At 32.1% G+C, this 23,716-nt stretch overlaps 1 protein-coding gene and 1 pseudogene across 1 annotated transcript in view; both read left to right on the top strand.

Annotated features, from left to right (window-relative positions):
* Positions 1-18,865, top strand: part of LOC105470745 (ankyrin repeat domain-containing protein 30B-like) — a 135,891-nt gene extending 117,026 nt beyond the window's left edge. Inside the window, exons 40-44 of the mRNA XM_071068728.1 lie at positions 3,977-4,190; positions 5,503-5,686; positions 6,761-7,678; positions 9,070-9,216; positions 18,733-18,865. Coding sequence (XP_070924829.1) covers positions 3,977-4,190; positions 5,503-5,686; positions 6,761-7,678; positions 9,070-9,180 — 1,427 coding nt within the window. The 3' untranslated portion in view covers positions 9,181-9,216; positions 18,733-18,865. The remainder of the gene's footprint in view (positions 1-3,976; positions 4,191-5,502; positions 5,687-6,760; positions 7,679-9,069; positions 9,217-18,732) is intronic.
* The window catches only part of LOC105467703 (transmembrane protein 161B-like), a 101,049-nt pseudogene continuing 96,197 nt past the window's right edge, over positions 18,865-23,716 (top strand).

The raw sequence follows: 23,716 nt of genomic DNA, 5'->3' as shown, positions 1-23,716 counted from the left end.
TCGTACCAAAAATTTTTATTTAAGTGCTGTTGTAGATGCATTTTGCAATATCTAATGTGTTGCGTTTTCATTTGAAGTTAGTTCAAAATACTTTCTAATTTTCCTTTTTATTATTTTTTGAACCGACCCAGGGTTATTTGGATGTATGTTACTTAATTTGCAATGGTTGAGTTGTTCCAGGTACATTTTTATTATTGATTTTTAATTTGATTGCTTTGGGGTCAGGTAACGTGTTTTGTATGACTTAAAACCTTCTTGATCCTTTTATTAAGATATGATCTAGAATATAGTCTTTGAGTACTTCAAAAGAATGGTGTTGTCTATCATATTCTTACTGATTTTCTGCCTCCTTATTCTACCACTTGAGTAAGGGGTTTAGAAATTTTAGACTATACTTGGGCATTTGTCCATTTCTTTTGCAGTTCTATTTTTGTATCATGTATTTTGAAGCATTTATGTTATTATGTACAGAAATATTTAGGACTGTTATGTTTTCTTGATTAAGTCAACCCTTTGTCACTATAAAATGAGTTTGTTTATTGCTGGTAATAGTTTTGCTATGAAATGTACTTTGGTATTAATACAACCACTCTTCCTCAACCTTCTTTTGTCAAGTGGTAGTGTGGTATATCTTGTTTCATCTTTAACCAATTTTTGTCTTTATATTTAAAGTTTATTTATTATAGGCATTATACAGATAGATCTTACTTTTATATCCATTCTAACAATCTGCCTTTGAACAGTGGTTTTTAGATTAGTTTAATTTATTATGTAATTATTGATATGATAAAAGTTGTCTGTCATCATGCTGTTTGATTTCTATTAGTCCCAGATCTTCTTTGTTTTGCTTTTGTTCTTTATCTGCTTCCTTCAGACTAATTTAGTAATTTTTATGATTTAGTTTTATATGTATATATATATATAGGTATAACTTTTTTAGTTATTGGTCTAGTTTTATATTTCTTTATGATTTAGTCATATCTTTTTGTGGTATAAGTTTATTTGGTTATTAGGTATAACTTTGCTTTGCTGTCTTAGTGGTTTTTTTAGGATTTTTAGTGTATGGATTTACCTCATCACAACCCACCTTCAAGTAATATTATATCATATCATAGATGGTATAAGAAATTACAATTGTATATTTTCATTTCTTCACTTCCAGCCAGATTCCAGCCTGGATCTGTGGGATTGTAGCTTTCATTAGGTTTAGAATATGTTTAATCAATTTTTCCCCAAATGTTTTATTCTGTTTCTCCTTCTATCTGTTTGGGGACTTATATATTACCTGCTGGGAGTTTGCTCGTAGTTCTCTAGTGTCTGAAATTTGTGAATCTTTTGTTTCGTGATGGCAAATCAATCTATGCTCATATCTACTCAGTGTAGCTTTCATCTCTGGCATTGTAACTTGTATCTATACAAGTGCAATTTAGTTTTTGAAAGTATCTTCTATTGCTCTACTTATCTTATTGATTTTTATTGTAAAATAGAGTTGAGTTACTTATAAACAACTTGATCCTTTTCATTTTTGCTTTTTATAGTATGAGCTAACTCCCCACACCTGAGGAAAGGCCTTTCTGACTATTCATTTTCCTGTGAAGTCTGAGTCTTCCAGGTAAATCTATAAAAATGGATACTCTTCTTGCCACTATGTGAGCACCAGGTGTGATTTTCTCTAAATTTACAAGTCCCCCGCTCTGACCCAGCTTGGTCTTTTTTTTAATTTTATTAAAAAAATTTTTTTTTTATTATCATACTTTAAGTTTTAGGGTACATGTGCATAACGTGCAGGTTTGTTACATATGTGTACTTGTGCCATGTTGGCGTGCTGCACTCATCAACTCGTCAGCACCCATCAACTCATCGTTTACATCAGGTATAACTCCCAATGCAATCCCTCCCCCGTCCCCAATCCCCATGATAGGCCCCAGTGTATGATGTTCCCCTTCCTGAGTCCAAGTGATCTCATTGTTCTGTTCCCACCTATGAGTGAGAACATGTGGTGTTTGGTTTTCTGTTCTTGTGAGAGTTTGCTGAGAATGACAGCTTGGTCTTAGGTAGTTTTCTGGCTCACATGCAATCTTTATTATTTTGCTAAATACTGGGAGGGGGTTTCCAGGGGTTTCTTGCTGTTGCTTCTATATCTCTCTCCTCCTTAGTGCTTTGTTCTGTAATGTCTCTCTGCTTTGGTTTTACCAGACTCTAAGCTTCATCACTGTAACCAAGAGAGTCTGGTAGGTTCCACTTCAGTTTTTTTTTCCTGTGTCATGTCTTGGAATCTCTGTCAAGGCAGGAAGCTGAAACATTCATAAGGTTTGTTTCCCTTTTTTTTTCTGTTTTTCAGGGATTTTCGTCTTCTTTGCCTAATGTTCAGTGTCTAAAAAAATGTTTAATGCATTTCGTGTGTTTTATTTTTAGTTATTTCAGCTAAGAAGAAAAATCAATACCCGTTGTTCTCTCTTGGCTGGAGGCAGACTACTCTAGAGCTTCAGCACATGCCATACACTGGATAAAATGCTTTTCTTCCCCCTTTGCTCAGCTGCTTCCTTTCCAATCTTCTTTCCACAGTGTAACCGTACATTCCTCAGGGGAATTTTCCACGGGCCTAGTATATATCTTATTCTTAGCAATCTGTTTTCTTAAAGTATCTATCTGAATTTATAATTGCCACTTTTCTGGGGCTTTGCTTTTCAGTATATTTTAAGCAAAACAAGAGCAGAGGGTTTTTTTTGTTTTGTTTTGTTTTTTTCTGTTTAATCTGCAGAGCTTAGTATAATGCCTTCCACATGGTAGCCAATCAATATATATTTGTTCGGTGTTGCAGGAAGTCAGGGACCCCAAACAGAGGGACCAGCTGAAGCCAAAGCAGAAGAACATAAATTGTGAAGATTTCATGGACATTTATTAGTTCCCCAAATTAATACTTTTATAATTTCTTATGCCTGTCTTTACTGCAGTCTCTGAACATAAATTGTGAAGATTTCATGGACACTTATCACTTCCTCAATCAATACCCTTGTGATTTCCTATGCCTGTCTTTACTTTGATCTCTTAATCCCATCATCTTCATAAGCTGAGGAGGATGTATGTCGCCTCAGGACCCTGTGATGATTGCATTAACTGCACAAATTGTTTGCAGAGCATGTGTGTTTGAACAATATGAAATCTGGGCACCTTGAAAAAAGAACAGGATAACAGCAATGTTCAGGGAACAAGGAAGATAACCTTAAACTCTGACTGCTGGAGAGCCGGGCAGAAGAGAGCCATATTTCTCTTCTTTCAAAAGCAAATAGGAGACCTATCACTGAATTCTTTTTCTCAGCAAGGAACAACCCTGAGAAAGAGAATGCGTCCCTGAGGGGAGGCCTCTAAAATGGCCACTTTGTGGGCGGCTGTCTTTTATGGTCATAGACAAAGGGATGAAATAAGTCCTGGTCTCCCATAGCGCTCCCAGGCTTATTAGGACAAGGGAATTCCCACCTAATAAATTTTGGTCAGACCAATTGTCTCCTCTCAAATGCTGTCTCCTGATAAGATATTATCAATGACAATGTGTACCCGAAACTTCATTAGCAATTTTAATTTCAGCCTGTCCTGTGATCTCACTCTGCCTCCATTTGCTTTGTGATATTTTATTACCTTGTGAAGCATGTGATCTTTGTGACCCACACCCTATTTGTACACTCCCTTTTGAAAATCGCTAAGAAGAACTTGCTGGTTTTACGGCTCAGGGAGCATCACGGAACCTGCTGACATGTGATGCCTCCCCCAGACACCCAGCTTTAAAATTTCTCTCTTTGTACTCTTTCCCTTTATTTCTCAGACCAACTGACACTTAGGGAAATAGAAAAGAACCCATGTGAATTATCAGGGGTGAGTTTCCCCCAGTAGTTCAGTGTATAAGTGATTGTTAACATATGCAGCCCTTTATATCCCAAAAGTACTAATATATTTTATTTCTATCTCCTCCTTGAGACAGATTCAACTAGCCTATCAAAAAGCTTGGATGCAGTTCCTTCTTGTAAAAGAGCAAGGGAACTTAAAAAAGATCACTGTGAAAAACTTACAGCAAAAATTGAACGAATGAAAAATAAGTTTTGTGTACTAAAAAAGGAACTATCAGAAACAAAAGAAATAAACTCACAGTTAGAGAATCAAACAGTTAAATGGGAACAAGAGCTCTGCAGTGTGAGGTATGACATCCTAGTTTTAAATGAATATTTCAACTATTTATACTAAAATTATGTAGGATACTTTTTGTAATAGCTGACTTACCTTCTGAGGTTTAACTGGAGAAAAAAATCTCTGTCTTGTAGAGTGTCAAATTCTTTTAAATAATACAAGTTCTTAAATGTGAATATTTCTGCTGATAATTAAATCCATATTTATTTAAATCACAATTTTAATGGCTATATAGAAGGCCATTATTTGGAAATCCTTACTTAACTTACTTAAGAAATTAATTTTTTTGATTTTTAAATTTCTGTATTATAAGTGATGCAAGGCATAACTGCATGCAAATATTTTTCTACCTTTCTAATTATTGACTTGGAATAAATTCTTCAATATAAAAATATTTGGCTAAATTATAAGAAGTTTTTAAGAAGTTATTTGTTCTTTGCTTCTAAATTATTCTCAAGAAAATTTATATTCATTTACAGCTCAACAAACAGAGTGAGAAATGGCCATTCTTTTCTCCCCCAAAATCAATTTCTTTTAATTATACACGTTTAATGTGCATGGAATGTAGAGAAAATACAGAATAATTTATTAGTTTATTCAACATCTCTTGCTCTCCTACATAAATAAAATTAATTCAGAGTTCTATGTTAAATGCATATTATTTTTATTCTTTAAGTATTATATTGTCTTGTGATAAAAGGGATTTAAAATTTGTTGATAAAATATATAATAATCAACAAGATACATTTAAAGCATTACTCAAAAAAGAAGCAAAAGATATATGGGATAACAGATATTAGACTATTTAACCTAATCTGAGATTTTAATATTAAAATTATTTTTAGGGATACTTGCCATATTTTATAAGTATGAATATTTATGTCTAATAAATCAGTAAATTGTTCATAAAAACTAACCAGTTAACTTTAATCAGTCACTTTAATCAGTTAACTCTAAATGATCTGTCCTCATTGAGGAGTAATTTTCACTGTGTAAGATTTTTAAAAAGTAATTTTCAACTTATGAATTTGCTGGATAGCTTCCAGTATTCTTTTCCATAACAGTCATTGCTAGTTACAGAAACAGTCGTTAATAGTATGAGAAACTTTCTAACTAGAAGATGTTCTTTCCTCACTATTTTTCAAGTATGTATGTCATTTGGAAGAGGTTCGAGTAATAAATACCTGAGAACTAGAAAGAAAAAAAAATTCAAGAATATAGGAATTTTATTGGAATAATAAACCAATGTAGTAATAAATGTATCTCACAGTGAATTCTATTTTCTAACAAAATGAATTTTAAGATAAGTATGTTTAACGGCAGATTGACTTTAAACCAAGAAGAAGAGAAGAGAAGAAACGCCAATATATTAAATGAAAAACTTAGGAAAGAATTAGGAAGAATCGAAGAGCAACATAGGAAAGAGTTAGAAGTGAAACAAGAACTTGAACAGGCTCTCAGAATACAAGATATGGAAGTGAAGAGTGTAAGAAGTAATTTGAGTCAGGTAAATCAATCTCTGATAAAAATTTTATATTTCTAACTTTATTTCCCTCTGATTTATTATGAATTATTCAGGTCTAAATCAGACAAAAATGTTATCTTAAAATTATCACTTTTGTAGCTACCGTTATTTGTTATAAATTATGACATCCATGTAGTATCTTATTTCAGTACAAAGAGCTTTTGAAGACAATGATTATCCCTACCATATACTTAGTGATAATTTATTAGTACGTAGTTTTTTCCTAGCAACATAGTTAACATTTAATACTGACTCAAACATTATGAAGAGGAAGCAAAAGTTATTGTCATAGTAAACAAGCACATGGTTTTCTATGTAGGGCTCTCTAGATTTTATCATCTTTCTTTTGTTTTTGAAATTGAAGACTTCTTTTATATTTACATATTTACCCAGTAGAATTAACTGAGATTTGGTGGAGAGGTCCTGGATGTAGACTCATAAGACTGGGAGAAAATCCTACAACTTGTTTATATTTTTAATCTTTTCCTTTCAGAATTGTGATAACTAAAAGTGCTTGTTACAATGTCTCAATTTATCAAAAATTCATAAATATAATTCTTAAAATTAACTATATATTTTTTAAAAATAGAATATCTAGAGAATATTCTCAGGAAAAAGGACCTGAAAGAACTTTGGGAAATTTTATCTGTCTAAATATATGCAGCACTAAGGCTCTTAGTATGGGATCTTGTATAAGTTAGACATCAGAGTGTAAACCCAGTTTTTGTAGGCAGTCAAATTGATTAATCTTTAATTTTATGCTGTTGAGTTTGTTGTAATTCAGGGAACATTTTTTTTTTTTCAATTCTGAGGCTCTTAAAAATTCTCTAGTCATTTATTTTGTACTTTCATGAATTCATTGTCTTCAAATAAATGTTTGAACTTTGGGGAATTTATGCTCTATAGCATTTGAAGTTTTGATTCAATGGTTCTTCAACTGATACCTACTTATAAAAACTCTTTCATTGTATAAATGTACAAGTTATTCTTTAGTTTCAGAGGAACTATGTTATGCCATTTTGACTGCTAGCTAAAAGTTTATTTTGTTTTATTTAGGTTTCTCACACTCATGAAAATGAAAATTATCTCCTACATGAAAATCGCATGTTGAAAAAGGAAATTGCCATGCTAAAACTGGAAATAGCCAAACTAAAACACCAACACCAGGAAAAGGAAAATAAATACTTTAAGGACATTAAGATTTTAAAAGAAAAGAATGCTGAACTTCAAATGACTCTAAAACTGAAAGAGGAATCATTAACAAAAATGGCATCTCAATATAGCGGGCAGCTTAAAGTTCTGATGGCTGAGAACACAATGCTCACTTCTAAATTGAAGGAAAAACAAGACAAAGAAATACGGGAGAGAGAAATTGAATCATACCATCCTAGACTGGCTTCTGCTGTACAAGACCGTGATCAAATTGTGACATCAAGAAAAAGCCAAGGACTTGCTTTCCACATTGCAGGAGATGCTTCTCTGCAAGGCAAAATTAATGTTGATGTGAATAATACAATATATAACAATAAGGTGCTCCATCAACCACTTGCTGAAGCTCAAAGGAAATCCAAAAGCCTAAAAAATAATCTCAATTATGCAGGAGATGCTCTGAGGGAAAATACATTGGTTTCAGAACATGCACAAAGAGAGCGAGATGAAACACAGTATCAAATGAAGAAAGCTGAACACATGTATCAAAATGAACAAGATAATGTGAACATACACAATGAACAGCAGGAGTCTCTGGAGCAGAAATTATTTCAACTACAAAGCAAAAATCTGTGGCTTCGACAGCAATTAATTCATGCACATAAGAAAGCTGATAACAAAAGCAAGATAACAATTAATATTCAGCTTCTTAAGAGGAAAATGCAACATCATCCCCTAAAAGAGAAAAATGAGGAGATATTTAATTACATTAACCATTTAAAAGACTGTATATATAAATATGAAAAAGAGAAAGAAGAAAGAGAAGTAAGTATCAAAAAATATAAATACTTGTCAACCTTCCTGAAAGAAAATTTAAAGCATATTTGGCGTTGGTTAAATGCTGAATCTAGTAGAATATAAACAGATGATAAATATACTTACTATGTCAGCTTAGAAACATACCTCATCTCCACCAAATGAAAGTTAAAGCTGAGAGAGACCTTACACTTTGAGTAAAGACACTGTGTCACTGATGAAATTTTAAGTTTAAGATTTTTAATAGATGAACATTAATGACATTGGGTTTTACTGTTGAAATAAAGGTTTTAATGTCTCTTTGTCGCCACATTTTATGACCACATTGAAGCAGATAAATGGGAATGCCCATATCAGCAATTAGTATTTTGAAATTAAGATTCAGTTCAGCAATCTATTTTGACAATTAATTATAAATTTTCCAGAGGAACTGAAGTGTATTTGAAGTATATTTTGAAGTGTACATTTCTGCATCTTGTAATAATACTTTTTTTCAGTAGCTTTTTGTATATTTTAGTTGATATAATTTTATTTTCATTTATGTCAATTTGACTTAAATCTGAACATATTTGAATCTCAAATTATGTATTGTTATAACCTTTCAATTTTTTAAAGACATCTGCATTTTATTAAATAATACCTTAGGATAAATGTAGTGAAATTTACAATATCAAATTTGATTTAATCACCCCACTGGTATTTATAACTTATTTTGAATATTGTTACAAATAATTTGCTCATAATTTATATTTCAAAGCTCAAAGACTATCATGTCCCAGAGAAAGGTCATTGTAGCTATCTGTGATTCATTAGCTTTGCATTGGATCCCCATTTTACAATTCATGTGGGGTGGCAAGGTTCATGTATAGTACAAAATAAGCGAGTAGAGAAGAGAAACATAGCAGCTGAGGTCAGGAGAGTTGTGGAGAGCAGGTTATCTAGGGTCTCTAAAGGCTTTAAAATAAAAATAGTTTTATTCTGAGATAGAAATCTATTGGAAAAATTTCAACACGTGATTGAATATGTGAGGAACTTTGATGTTGATTTGTGCTTCTAATACAGAAGAAAGAAAGCATTCCACTGTGTAGAATTTGCCACCACTAGTCCTGCCCCAACTTTTTTTTTTTTTTTTTTTTGAGACTTCAGTAGGTTGTGAAGCATTACCGATTCATTAGGGGACAAATGACTAGTGGGATGAATCTGGTGTCTAGTAAGAGACTACCAGTTTGGCAGGAAGATAACACCTTCTTTTGTCCTTGAGTGGATTCAGTAATAAGCAGCAATGTGTACAAATGAAGAAAATAAGCTGAATCAATATATTTGGGGATTTTTTTTTTAAAGTAAATATTGTTAATTTGATAAGATAATTTACAAAATCAATAACAAATATGTCTTGTCAGGTCATTGTGAAACAACTTCAAAAACGATTGGCTGATCTCAATAAACAGTGTGTGTCAGACCTCACTAGAACTTACACCAATTACCACATTAATCTCAAAGATGAGATATAGGATTTAATGAAGAAATGATTTCAAGTCAAAAGTCAAGTATGTATTAAATGTAACATGCCAACAGTGAATCTATAGCTGGTTAAATAATATAAATTGTTTTATGATATTAATTTCCATGGGAAGACTTCTTTTATATGTTCATTATAATTAGTTTTATTACAATTCTATTTATAATATGCTTATTTTAAAAACTGTGGCTATCATTCTGCAATGTTTTTCTTATAATTACATATTTTTTCATAATATTTACCCTTAAGAAGATTAAGAATTATACATTGTTTATCCCACAAGTTGAGAGACTATTCTTCAGATAAACAGTATTTTTCAGTGATTTATGTTGCCATGGTGAGGCAAGCCATATTTAATCAGAGAAGAATGTGTAATGGAATATTCCAGAAAATTATCTTATTTCTTAGCTCCACTTTTGTGAATGGATGCCAAGGACATCATACTACTCTCCAAAATGCAAATGTTTAGGTTAATATACACAATGTTTGAATAGCTAGGCAATTCTTTTATTTTTTCTTTTTAATTATATTGTATAAACATATACATATTTAGATCATGTGTAGTAGGCATATTCAAAATAGAAAATAAAGGAAATTATCTTGATACTGACATTGGATGTTTAAAAAGGAAATTTATTGGGAAAAAAACTCACGTATCATACAGTTCACACATTTAAATTGTACAACTCAATGTCTCTTAATATATTCACAATGTTGTATAACCATCACCACAATCATTTTCAGAACATTTTCGTCGCCCTAAAGAGAAACTTCGTATGTCTTAGTCATCACCACCACTCACTCCTATGTTTCTCCACCTTCCCCCGTCCTAGGCAACCATCATCTAATTTTTGTCTTTATAGATTTTCCCGTTCTGAACATTTCATAGAAATGGAATCATACAATTTGTAGTGTTTAATGAGCAGCTTCTCTTACTTAGCGTAGTGTTTTTAAGGTTCATCTATTTTGTAGTACATATCAGTATTTCATTTTTATTTACTGTCCAATAATACTCTATTGCATGGCTACAGCAGCTATTCATTCATCAGTTGATAGATCTTTAGGCTGCTTCTCCTTTTGGCTATTATGAATAATGCTGCTATAAGCATTCACTTACAAGTTATTGTGTGGACCTATGTTTTTATTTCTCTGCCACTGGATTTTATATTTACTTAATTGGGCCGGTTTCCTCATCTCTCTGCCTTCCTCATGCTTTTCCTCCATTTTCAGTTTTTGTTCATCTGTCCTCATTCATTCAGACTTGGTGGACACATTTTCCATTTTCATGAAGCTTTCTCTGACTGTTCTGACTCTCATTGACCTTATGCTTCAGGATGTGTTTTCTAGTTGGTGCAGAACAATTTAACTTTCAGTTGTACATTGCTTTATTTTTTCATTAGACATATTCATGTCTTATTATAAATTTACCTAAGCAGAGGATTATATCTGACATACATGCTACCTGTTATTGTATAAATTGAAAATGTTCTATCTTACCAGTTGTTACAACACAATTAAATATATTATACTGATAATTTATTTTTTCAGACATTGACATAATAAAGTTTTATTCGAAATATATTTCAATCAATAAATATAAAACAGAAATCACTCTAATAGAGGAGAATTGTTCTAGTCAATAATCAAACTTTTTCTGACTGTTGAGAAAAATTAAGTCTGCATTTTAAAAGTTTCAGATTTTGAAGCTTCAGATTTTAGAGTAGGGATTTTCAACACACAGTACAGGGTCTCCTCAGTTTGCAGTGGTGTTACATCTTGTTAAATCCATTATAAGTTGACAATATTGAGAATGATAAACATAGAAAACACATAAACTTTATCTAGAGAAAAATGGTTAATAAAAAAAGAAAAATCAAAAAACCATAAAAGAATGCTTACAGAGAATGAACGTAGTTACCTTATCCTGAAGTTAGGTAAGAATCAGAAATGTTATGGGGACCAAATGAGAGCTTTCAAAAAATTATCTTTCTTAGATCTGAATGAGCAAACCTGGAGTATTGTGAACTGTTGATGACAATGCTCTGAGGGCATATTTGGCACCAAAATATAAATATAACTACTTTTTCACTTATTGTTAGCATTTAGTATTTTATGCATAAAAACTTTTTTACCAAATAAATTTTGGTAGTTTAAATTCTGCAAATGATACTAATGAAAGTATAAATCATTTTGGGTTGTTTTAAAAAAGGTTATGTTTCAATCTGTCATTATTGGAATAAAGTGTATAAACTGCATGTTATAAAATGGTTTACACATATATAAGTCGTGAACTCAAGAGAAATAATATTTTTAGGAAAGAAGAGTGTCTCTAGATTTTTAATAATAATTTAACTTCTTTAAAAGACTGAATATAGAAAAGAGAAATTAAATGAATGTACTGTGACTTAATGCAATCTCTGGAGCATAATTTGGATTGGGAAATAAAGAAAAAAAATGAATCAGGAAAAGAAATAACTGGGTAAGGTTTCAATATTTTAGAACTTTAAAAATATATATTAACTATAATTTCAACATATTTATTAAAACTGAGATATAAATTTGACCTAATCTGCATTTTTATAATTAAACAAATTATTCAATCTTAATGCTTTATCAGAGTCACAGCACAAACTGCAACTTTTTTTGAATACCTAAATATCACACTCTTATTCTTTAATGATATTGAAAACAATAATGACAATGCCTTTGGCATATAATGTCAACTGCTCTCTTCATTATCTACTTTGAATTTTTATTTCTGAAGATATGTTTGTATTTGGTAATCTTCCTGGTGGTAGTGTGCATATCTGCTGTTCTTTAATATCTGAAAATCTGCCCTTGTTGTTTTTAAACATCATCAAAAATTATCTCGATTAACTTTTATTTCAGTCTCTTTGATTCTGTTTAGTTTTTAAATATATTATGGATATTTACTTATTTTCTACTGGTACCTCCCATGCGTATGTGAGTTATGTATATATATCACTAAACTTCTGCTGTTTTTGATACACACACACACACACGTGTATATATACACATATATTATATATATGTTATAATAAAAATATGTATTACCTAAAAAAGAGTAAAATGAGTAATTGTGTTTCTGCCACCGAGATTAAAAATAGAATTTTCCACAGTGCCTTTGAAGCCCCCAACATGGCTGCTTTTCTATTTGCTGAGAACTTTAATTTGTTCTCTGATTCCAATTAATATTTTTCTCTCATTATCTTTCTCCGCATGGTTTTGGATGCCTTTCACTTTGTTAGCACTGTGCTAGCAAAGATCTTTAGATCTCTTCCTACAGCTGTCGTTAAGTCTTCACATGATCTCTCATTTCCTTTTCCCTCCTCAACTCGGACTGTTTTCTTTTCTTTCTATTCTACTTTGAATAATTTTTGTGATAATTTGTGTGTGTATATTCTTTTCTTCCTATAGACTGTGGTCAAAATGTATCAAAAATGTATTTTTGTGTCTTTTGCAAATATTCACATATAAATATGCTTTTCCCCTTTGATGCTGATCTCTGAGTGAAAACTCGTATTTAATAATAGGTTAGTATTTTATATTAACATATTAGGTTGGTACAAAAGTAATCGTGGTTCAAAAATCATGATTACTTTCCCCCAACCAAATACTAAAATAAATATTAATAGTTTATTTATAAAGACTCTATATATGGTTATAATATCAATCCTTTATCTGTCATATATGTTGTAAAATTTTCTTCATATTACTTACATAAAGTTAAATTTTGTTAGAATGTTTTCAAACTGTGTTACATTGAAACAAATGAGAGAGGGATAATTTATTGATTTGTTTCTTTGTAGGTTAGAACACATTTGTTTAAAAAAGAAAAGAAAAGAAAAGAAATTGTTAAATATGTCTGAAACATTTTGATTTAGTCATTCTGTACATTCCTGCAGATATAAGGAGCTTTTAGGAATGACAGAAAAGAAGTTAAAGGAATGTGAAAATGGAAAGCTTAATTTCCATGGAGATTTTAAAACTGGTCTACTTGAAATGGATATTCAGATGAATAAGCTAACACATCAAGTACGTTTTGGGACCAAAAGAGGTACCCAAATACTTTGGGGAAATAAAAATCTGTCAGTGCTTTGAGACGTGAAAGAGATTTGTTTTTTAATTTTATGGACTTAGAAGAATACATGTTTAATGTATTCTTTTTCTATAAGATGGGCATACTGCTCATTCTGTGTCTTGAACCCTGGCCAATGATATAAAAGCAAGCAGTACACCATCCTATGACTTCAAGTCACTAGTATCAAATCGGTTTTCTTGGTAACAATTTTATTGAGGTGTAATTAACATGCCATGCAATTCACTCTTTGAAAGTGCACAGTTCAGTGGCTTTTAGTATTTTCACAGAGTTATACAATCGTCAACACAGTCTATTCTAGAATATTTTTATCACTCTTAAAAGAAATTCTACATTTTTGTCACCCACCGGTTTCCCATTCCTTGCTCAGTTCTAGGGAACCACCGATCTACTTTGTTTGTATATATTTGCGTGTTCTGTACGCTTCATCTTGTTCACACACAGTATGTGGCGTGTTGTGACTGGATTCTTTCACTTAGCATAACATTTTCAGGGTCCTCTGTTGTAGCAAGTATCGGCACTTCATTTCTTCTTATTGCTGAGTATATTTCATTGTCTAGATATAACAAACATTTTATCTACCCACACATCAGTTGATAGATCTTTAGGTTGTTTCCATTTTGGGCTATTATTAATAATGCTGCCATGAACTTTTATGTATAAGTTTTTGTGTTTGCATTATGTTTTCATGTCTCTTGGGTGCATACTGATGGGTGGAATTGAAGAGTCATATGGTATTCTATGTTTAACTTTATGCCCGTACATTTTCCAAAGCAGCTATACCATTTTTCATTAGCAGTATGAGGGTTCTAATTTCTCCACATTTTTACCAGGAATGATTCCATGCTAGTGGTGGGAAGTGGCACCCCTCCATGGTTTTTATTTGCATTCCCTAATGACTAATAATTTTAATCTTGTTTTAATGTGCATCTTAGCTATGTGTATATCTTTTTTGGAGAAATGTATATTTCTTTCCTTTGCCCATTTTCTAATTGGGTCATCTTTTTCTTTCTGAATGGTAAGTGTTCTTTATATATCCTAGATACAAGTTTTCTAAGAGAAATACAGTTTTCAAATATTTTCTCCTACTCAGTGGCTTGCCTTTTTACTTTACTGTTAGTATATTTTCAAGCACCGCAGCTTTAAATTATAATGTTAATCCATATTTTGAGTTGTTATATCTAAGAAGCTACTGCCAAATGTAGTCACAAAGATTTATTCCTGTCTTTTCTTCGAAGAAACTTGTAGTTTTAGCTCTTAAATTTAGCTATTTTATTTTCAGATAAATTTTAAATACAGTATTTGCTGGGACGCCAACTTTATTCTTTTGCATATGGATATCTATTTGTCCCAGAACCATTTGTTGAAAATGCTATTCTTTTCTCATGTAGTAATTTTGTTATCCAGGTTGAAAATCAATTGACCATACATGTGCAGGTCTATTTTTGGATTCTAAATTCTAAAACATTGATCTCTCTATTCTTATGCCAGTACCACATCAACTTACATGACAACTCTTTTTCAATCATTTTGCATATTACCAGCTATATATTATCGTGCATAATAAAAGTTCAATATAGAGAAACATCTTTACTTTTTGTTTCTTGAAAGATTCCATGGCAAGCTTATTCCTTGCTGACTCCATGACATGATGGGAAGTCAAGCTTACAGAGACGAGAGTCCTTTCCTTTGTTTCTCTATTCGAACCTTTAGTCTCTCATTGAATGCCTCTCTCTTGAGTCCCATTTCCATCTAATCTTGGTCACATCATCTTCTTACAGTCTACTATTTCATGCATTAGGTTTTATTAACTCATTGTAATTTGCACAGTCATCTGTAGATGTTATTCATCCTGGGAGGAGAAGAGTCAGTCCAGGCTATAAGTTTTTCTCATTGGAAATGGAGCTAATTCATCATCTTGCAGTTCACAGGTAGATCCTCTTTTGACCTGGCACCTGATTCTTATGTATAACACCTGGGATGATCTTTTCTTGGTACAGTTCCTGCATTCTCAGAAATCACAATTCTCTGTAACTACTTCCCTCTGCTTAAATAGATCAAGATGCACAGGTATATTTTATAGCTTCATACATTTTTTTGGAATAAATATTTTATCCTATTCAAATAAAAAGTCTTGAAAGTTCAGCACTAAAAAATAGGTTATGTTCAGGCAATTTATAAGAGACAACAGTGAAATTAGTTGTTTAAATTTCAAAATATCAAAGCTAATTTTTTTGTATGATATGAAGAAGGATTGTGGTACAACATAAAGATTAAATGGTCTTAACTTCTTCGTATAGACAAACGTGAAGTACAGTAAAGGGTAAATTGTATTTTATTTATTAACATTCAAAACCTACTACATGTATTTTACTTCTGAGATGATTAAAATGATTCCATAATGTTTTCTTTATTTTCTCATTGAGGAAAGGAAAATGAATAATGAATGCCAGATTGATTACTTCATACTCTGCTGCTTAGCTTTCTTAAGATTTTACTTCTATGAAATCAGATAATGTCTGATTTTGATTGTTAAACCAAATATTTTTAGTTTTCTAGCTGTTGCACTTCAAAACTTGCCTCTTTGCTTCCCTGCCTTACTGATTTCCTAACTTGAGTGGAAATCCTAAAGAAGCACACTTGCCTAGTAATAAGAATTTTTAATTAAAAGGAATTTTAGGAAATCTTCCTCCTCAGTAGCTCTTATGTCTGTCTGTCTTCTACTTTTCTACTGCTTCTCATTAGCATAGTTTGACATGAAAAAATTAATTTCAACCTCTATTAGATCGTACTTTAAAGGTGACTAGTTCCTACTGTGTAAGTTTTCTGTTGTAATTTTTTAAATCAATTTTTATTTTTATTGTTTCCTAACAATCACCCACAATTTAGTGGGTTAAAACAACATTTGTTGCATTAATAAATCTGCCATTTGGGAGAAGCTTGGCCAGGACAGCTTGTCACTGTTCCTCTTATCTTTCCTGGGGACAGCTCAAAGACTGGGAAAGTACAATAATCTGAAGGTTTGCTCAGCTGTGTGTCTTGTTGTTAATGCTGGCCATTGCCTGCAACGTTGGCTGTGGCAGGTAGCCAGATCACCTACATTGGAGCTTCTAGGCATTCATAAATGGAACTTGCTTTGAATAAATGGAATATGGTAAGAGTTACACCATGAGATTTGCAGCATTAGCTTAGAAAAGGCTCTCTATCTCAAACTGCTTGCGCTTGTTACCCCCTTCCCCTGTTTTAAGTGAGGATGGTCAGGCCACATACTATTAATTAGCTGTAAGTCACTAAGTTTGGCCCGTATTATTATTTTTTTAATGAGATGAAATTTTTTATATTTTTAGTTGACATGTACATACATGTTTATGGGATATAAAGTAACAATGATATCTCCTCTATATATGTATACACTGTGTAATGCTCAAATCAGGATAACTAGTATATTCAATACCTCAAACATTTATTATTTGTTTCTGTTGGGAACATTTCCAATCCTCTCTTCTAGCTTTTTGAAAGCATACCATAAATTATAGCTAACTGTATTCACCCTACAATGCCACAGAACACCAGAACTCATCCTTCTATCTAGGTATTAGCTATTATCAATTTAGTAAATATTGCTGATAAGTATGTTAAGCTTCAGCTTCTCGTTCATGTATTTAAAATTGCTTTCTGAATCACTGACTTAAAACAAAAGGAAACAAATATACAATAATTATGAAGCTTATAATTACTTTAAAATGTACCGTTTTGATTTGTTTTCTTTTTAATTTTAATTTTTGTGGGTACACAGTAGGTGTCTGTGTACATATATATATACATATATATGTATGGGTTACATGAGACATTTTAATACAGGCATGAGATGCATAATAATCACATTAGGGTAAATGGGGCATTTGTCACCTCAAGCTTTTATCCAATGTGTTACAAACAAATTAATTATACTCTTTTAGTTATTTTTAAATGTCCAATTAAATTGTTTGTTACTGTACTTTTAATTTGTTTAAACACAAGCAGAAACTCAAGGAAACCTATAGCACTTAAGAGAGCATGGTATTGTTTCAATAAATAAGATGGAGCTGATAGTTAAAGATCTGGAATCTGAACTCTCCAAATTGAAAACTGTAGAAGACTTTAATAAAACAGAATTAGAAAAATATAAGCACCTCTATTTAGAGGAATTAAAATTTAGGGATTTGTTGTCAAATGAACTAGTCAGTCAAAACATAATTATAGAAAATAAGCTCATTAATTTACCTCAAAAGATTAATTTTTAGTGAGACAGGGTCACAACATCAGTGGGAAGTGAAAGTCAACTAGATAATATAATTATGGAAATATGGTGTTAGTAAATGAACTGAGCTTCCAAATGTTTGTCCAGGAGAGTTTATGTCTCTTCCACATTTGTTGGTTTTATATGGCTTTTTTTCCCCTTCAGATTCACATCTAGTCAACCTGATCTATTAGTCTTTCAGCTAAGTATTTTTGAAGCATTTAATTCAGATAGTAGTATTGTCATTAAATGGCTTTTCAGCATGTCCCCAAATAGAAATACTAATAAGTTTAACTATTGTTTGGAGGATTAAAATTGAGACCAAAATGGTCAAGTACAATTACTACTACATTTCACTTTCTGCCAGTTGGCAAATTAACTTTCTTTGGTAGTGATCTTGGGAATTATCATTAGACAGCACCCTGAGAAAACACCCTGTATAGTTTTCTTATTCTTTATAAAAACATCCTTGTGAAATGGGGAATTACTAATACAGAGATTAAGGGATGTATAATTCACAAAATGGTTAAAAATAACACTTTCGTTAGCCTGAGGGTGTGTGTGGAAGACAGAAGGACAGGCCCCACCTCCGATGCCTTGGTCACAATGTTAGTAGCTGACTGCCTTTGAAGCTGTTTTAGTTCTTTTTGTCTCCCCTAGGAGTTGTTTGTGTGAATTACTTCTCAGTGTCAAATGCTTAATTGATCCCAAATAATGCGTGAAAATGTACAAGAAATGTTAAATCAAACGCCTGAAAATGTATTTGAGGGATAATTTTTTTAAATCTTTAAACTGGTTTAATAAACACATATTTATAGCTTTTTTAGTTTTAGTTTCTTAATTGTATGTATTTAAGAAATACAACATGACGTTTTGATATATTTCTACATAGTGAATAGTCATGGCAGGCAAAAAAAAATTTTTGTTAGAAATTCTCCTAAAATATATATGTACTTTTTAAGAACAATTTAAAACCTATAATTACATATATTAGGCATGCTCTCACACGTCTTCATTGTTAAAGTACGGTTTAATGGGAAATGTTATTTATTCTTATAGAAGAGTTTTCTTTTTAAATACAAGTCCTTTTCTAATTATGTAGGATAAAATAAAATACTAAGCTTTTTCTTTTGCAATCTTCATAGAACTCATGAGAGACAAGCAGAGACCAGTAAGAAACTTCTTTTGGAGAAACAACAGACCAGATCTTTATTCACAACTCATGCTAGGAGGCCAGTCCCAGAATTACCTTGTGTTGGAAATCTTACCAATAGTTTGAGTCGACAGAATACTTATTTTAGAAGAAAAATTCATGATTTCTTCCTGAAGCCTACGACATAAAATAACAGTGCAAAGACCTACTTGTTCAAGGTTAGTTATATTATCTTTCTTCCTTTGGTTTTCAGATTTCTGATGCAATTCTTGTTTTTAAGTAGGTGAAATACTGAGTTAATTGACTCGTGTGTTAAATAATGGTCAACATTACCTGTGTTAACAAAGAAAGAAAACAGAAATTTTACTAAAAGTCCCTGGAGTTCTCATTTTTATGAAATACCTATTTGTTAACTTCATTCAATAAAATTAAGTAACACATTTTGAATTGCTTTAAAAACTGCATTTAAGTTACATTTTAGAAGTGAATATTATTCCCTAGTAACTAAATATATACTTTGAGATGTTTTGGCTTACTTTCTGATTGGTTTGAGTTTAACTGTTGTTCATAACACTTTTCATGTTTTCCTGTACCATCTCAAGTTTTGTGCCCCTAATCAGAAGTGAATGTTTGACATCCAAACAGTTAATCACATGTAGATGTTCATTATTTAAAGTAATCTAAAATAAATACATTTATGAAGTAAATAAATGTGGAACACTTAAAGGATTCATTTTTGTTTTGTTTTTAAGTTAAAAGTCTTATAATTTTTTTACACAAGACTGGGTCTTTAATTGCCACTATACCTACATCACTTTTTTTCTCAGTTTTTGTAAACTCTCTGTTATTGCTGTGCAATTTTACAATAGCTTGAAAATAGCTAAATCATTCAACACTTTAAATTTTTAAAATGATGTTCACTTGTGCCTATCACTTGAATTACTGATGACTAATATGGCAATGATATTGAGTCTTTTAATGGCAACTACAACCACACATAAACCATTATCTTTCTACCCAGAATTCCATAAAGCTGTGCAGGGTTCCCATTTACCTTGATGATGTAGCAGACATCTTACAATCCAACTAGGTGATTTTATTCATAGTGAGAATCCATTTCTGAAGATCCCAAAATGATGCCAGCAATGACAAGATATATAAATTAAAGCATTGATTATGGATAGATAGATAGATAGATACTCCATTTTTTGACTGGGGGAGAAATTTTAAAACTGTGTGCAGTCATCCTAGCTACTTAGGAGGCTGAGTAGGCAAAATAATCACTTGAACCCAAGATTTACAGGCTGTAGTGTATCATAATCACAGCTATAAATAGCCAATGCCCTCCAGCCTGGGCAACTTAGTGAGTCCCTGTTGAGAAAAAAAACAAAAACAAAATAAATTATTAAAAAACCCACAATTTTTTTGAACTAAAATAAATAGGTAGCAACTAGTTTTTAATGTGTATCACTGTCACTGAAATACCCATTTCAATCAATGCACATTGGCTTATAGTTTTGATGGTGATTTCACAGTCTCTTTAATGCAGAGAAAAGTAGTGTATGCTTATGTTAAATGAAATGTTTTTTCTTTACCTGGCTTCATATTCTAAAAAATTCTAGAGGAGCAAATCTAAACTTTCTCAGACAGCATTGCTGCTAAATAAAGGGGAACAATTAAACGATTGTTTTAATACATAAATTAGATGATCCTAGCTAGCTGAGTTTTTAATTATTTTGATAGCTTAGTTTTATTTTTCTGAAAAAAGAGTGATATGATCAGGGTCTAAGTGCTTCAGGGTCATAAAACTGCACTTCTGGGTACAAAAAGAGGAAGAATGTTAACTACTACTGTGAAGTTTAATCATGATGCACATGTGAAATTTTCTTATCTTTTTTTTCCAGAATAATCAGCTCATGTATAATTTCATAAGATAATGAAAGCATGTATAAATACAAATGTAGTGCAAGCAAAGATTTTTGAGAAAATATTTTCTCTTAGTTTTTAGGGGGCAAAGTGCTATTTATTTTTAGTATTTCCAGATATGTTGAAAGACAGTTCATCTTCAACTTCATTAGTAGTTCCAAAGAGTGCAGGGTTCCTTTGTGGGCAATTGGTTTGCCAAATCATGTTTGATGTAATAATTCTATGAAGATTCAGTGACATGTTTTCATAACTTCTTTAGAATGACCTGAAAAAGTTCTTATGTAATTGTTTACAAAACTCTTAGAGATACAGAAAGAAGGTGCCTACTAGAGTTGCTAAAATTTAATTATTTCTACTAGGAAAACATCTAATAATACTATGAGAGTTGGTACAGATTATCTAAAATAATACAAAAGGTAGGTTTCTGGAGGGAGCATTCCAAACAAGAAGATATTTAGACATTTTTGGCTATAATTCTAGAAAGTAAAATGTTAAAATATCTAAATCTAACATAAAATATATAAAAATCGCATTGATACTGAATGTATTTATCTTCTTTATTAACAAGGCTGTGATATTTTGGAATATTGTTAATTTGAAGTTCTTTCTTATGCCGTTTTTTAAACTGTAGAGAAACTGATTATACCTCATTTTTGTTGCATGTGATGGAAGTTGTGCTAGATGTCAAAGCCAGTGTTCTCTATGTTGATCTCTTTTGCCAGTTCTTGCACCTGTCACCAACACATTAAGTTTAGCCTTACCACTTAACACTATGATAGCTATCATAGATAACTATGTATACTTTTTCCAAACGTTTACTTTGTTTTTATTTAAATTCTGAGATGCTTTGTTCCATATATGGGAAGGAATTTTATAATTTTATTGGTTCTTTAAAAAATTATATTGTAAAATTCAAAAATTAAAATTAGCTTCAAAAATACATCAGTCATTGGATCCTTTTGCACATAGAATGTTTTTGTGATAACTGAAATCTTCACTTTATACCACATTAATGAAAGATAAGACTTAGCTGGTTTAAAGTTTTTTTTTAGGTTTGAAAGTTGTATAGTACCTGTGTGTCTAAGACAATGTATGGCACCCAGTAGTCACTTGGTACATGTTTTTTAAATGTTTGAGAGAGGAAGACTCGTTTCTACATTGATTGGATTTGGACTTCCAGTACATTACTGACTCAAAAAGTTTCTAATAATTTATTTAAGTAACTTTTCTATTTCTCAAATGTTCATTCAGTTTAGCAACTTCTTTTCTAAATGTAGTTATATAGATATGTCCAAGCTAAAACCATATTCCTAAGACTGTAGCTGTTTACATGGTGGAACATTGTGTTGCATGGTGGAACATTGTGTTGCATGGTGGAACATTGTGCCACATGGTGGAACTTTGTGTCACATGGTGGAACACTGTCATATCAGAATGTTGAGTTGCACATTTTCCACAGAATGTTGAGTTGCACTTTAAATATATGTGTGGATCTATGCTTAATCTATCAGGTCTTTGGTCAATGAAGTATTCCCCATTTTCTTTCTCTGTGACACAGTGCATGTATTTAATACTCACAAACTAGCAAGTATAATTGCCTTCAGACATTATTGATATTTTGATCTTGAATTGCAGTGGTTTAAATGTGCAAACTTATTTGATTATACTACATGGGAGTGCATAATTACTGTCATAAAACTTGAGTGCTCCTTAAAATACAGAATGATATTACATTTTAATTTAAAAACATGGTTACTTGAAAATATATTAATTATGGAAAAGTATGTGTGTGATGTATATGTATTTATCAAATTGGTCTCAAAAAGACAATACAGCAATATTTTTAAACTTATAATATCAGGTACAATGTAACAGTAGCCTGTCACTAAGTTATTGTTGAAATAGTGAACATTGTATTTGTTGGGCTTTACTATTGTGATTGATTTTACTATATTTCTTTCTTTCTCTTTTTTTTTTTTTTTTTTTTTTTTTGAGACAGAATCTTGCTCTGTCACCCAGGCTGGAGTGCAGTGGCGTGATCTTGGCTCACAGCAAGCTCCGCCTCCCAGGTTCACGCCATTCTCCTGCCTCAGCCTCCCAAGTGGCTGGGGCTACAGTCACCTGCCACCACACCTGGCTAATGTTTTGTATTTTTAGTAGAGATGGGATTTCACCATGTTAGCCAGGATGGTCTCGATCTCCTGACCTCGTGATCCTCCCACCTCAGCCTCCCAAAGTGCTGGGATTACAGGCCACTGCGCCAGGCCTGATTTCACTATATTTCTTTATTTACAATCTTTATTCCAGCCCTTTCTCTTGTTAACATGGGGGGTTGTGTTGAAGAATATAAAGTTACAAAGTCAAGGAAGTAGGAAACATTTTTACAAGTGTTATGTAGCCATCTTGGTGGGGCTGTGGTGGGGTAGGCTGCAAATGACGCTCCTATTTTTTCTCTGAGTTCAGAACATAAGAATCAGATGGACAGACATCAACATACCAGCTTTATTGCTGACTTATGACAACTCATGGGAAGATGTGGCTCAGATGTGCAGCCACAGTGAGCTTCTGAACATTTCTTCTCAGACTAGGCTCTTACACACAGTTGCAAGTGGAAAAAAGAGATACTTGACACTGCCACAGGAGCAGGCAGCTTCCTGCAGAGATGACAGCCAATCCAAACTCATGTCACTGTAGGCAGACACACGTTTGCAAAGAGACTCAAAGCCAAACAAATACACTCAATGTGCTTTGCCCAAATTTACTCATTACATAAATCTTCCCTCCTCCCAAGAGGAAAGTAGAGAGAGCATGAGCCCTCACATGGAAACTTGAAGCCAGGGAAATGAAGGCTCACCAATTATTTGTGCATGGGTTTAAGTTATCCTTGAAATTAAGTTCAGAATTTTCTTTGTATGTACCAATTAATGACAAGAGGTTAGATAGAAGTAAGCTAGATGGTGAAGAGAAATCTGTTTTGTGTCTTCAATTTTGCTAAAAATGACCCAGAACATGGATAATTCATTTATTAATTGATTTTGGTAAGTCAAGTC

This window comes from Macaca nemestrina, chromosome 9 (genome assembly GCF_043159975.1).
Source record: "Macaca nemestrina isolate mMacNem1 chromosome 9, mMacNem.hap1, whole genome shotgun sequence".
Lineage (NCBI taxonomy): Eukaryota > Metazoa > Chordata > Mammalia > Primates > Cercopithecidae > Macaca > Macaca nemestrina.
The sequence above is the reverse complement of the archived record's forward strand: the minus strand, read 5'-3'. Positions and strand labels throughout refer to the sequence as shown.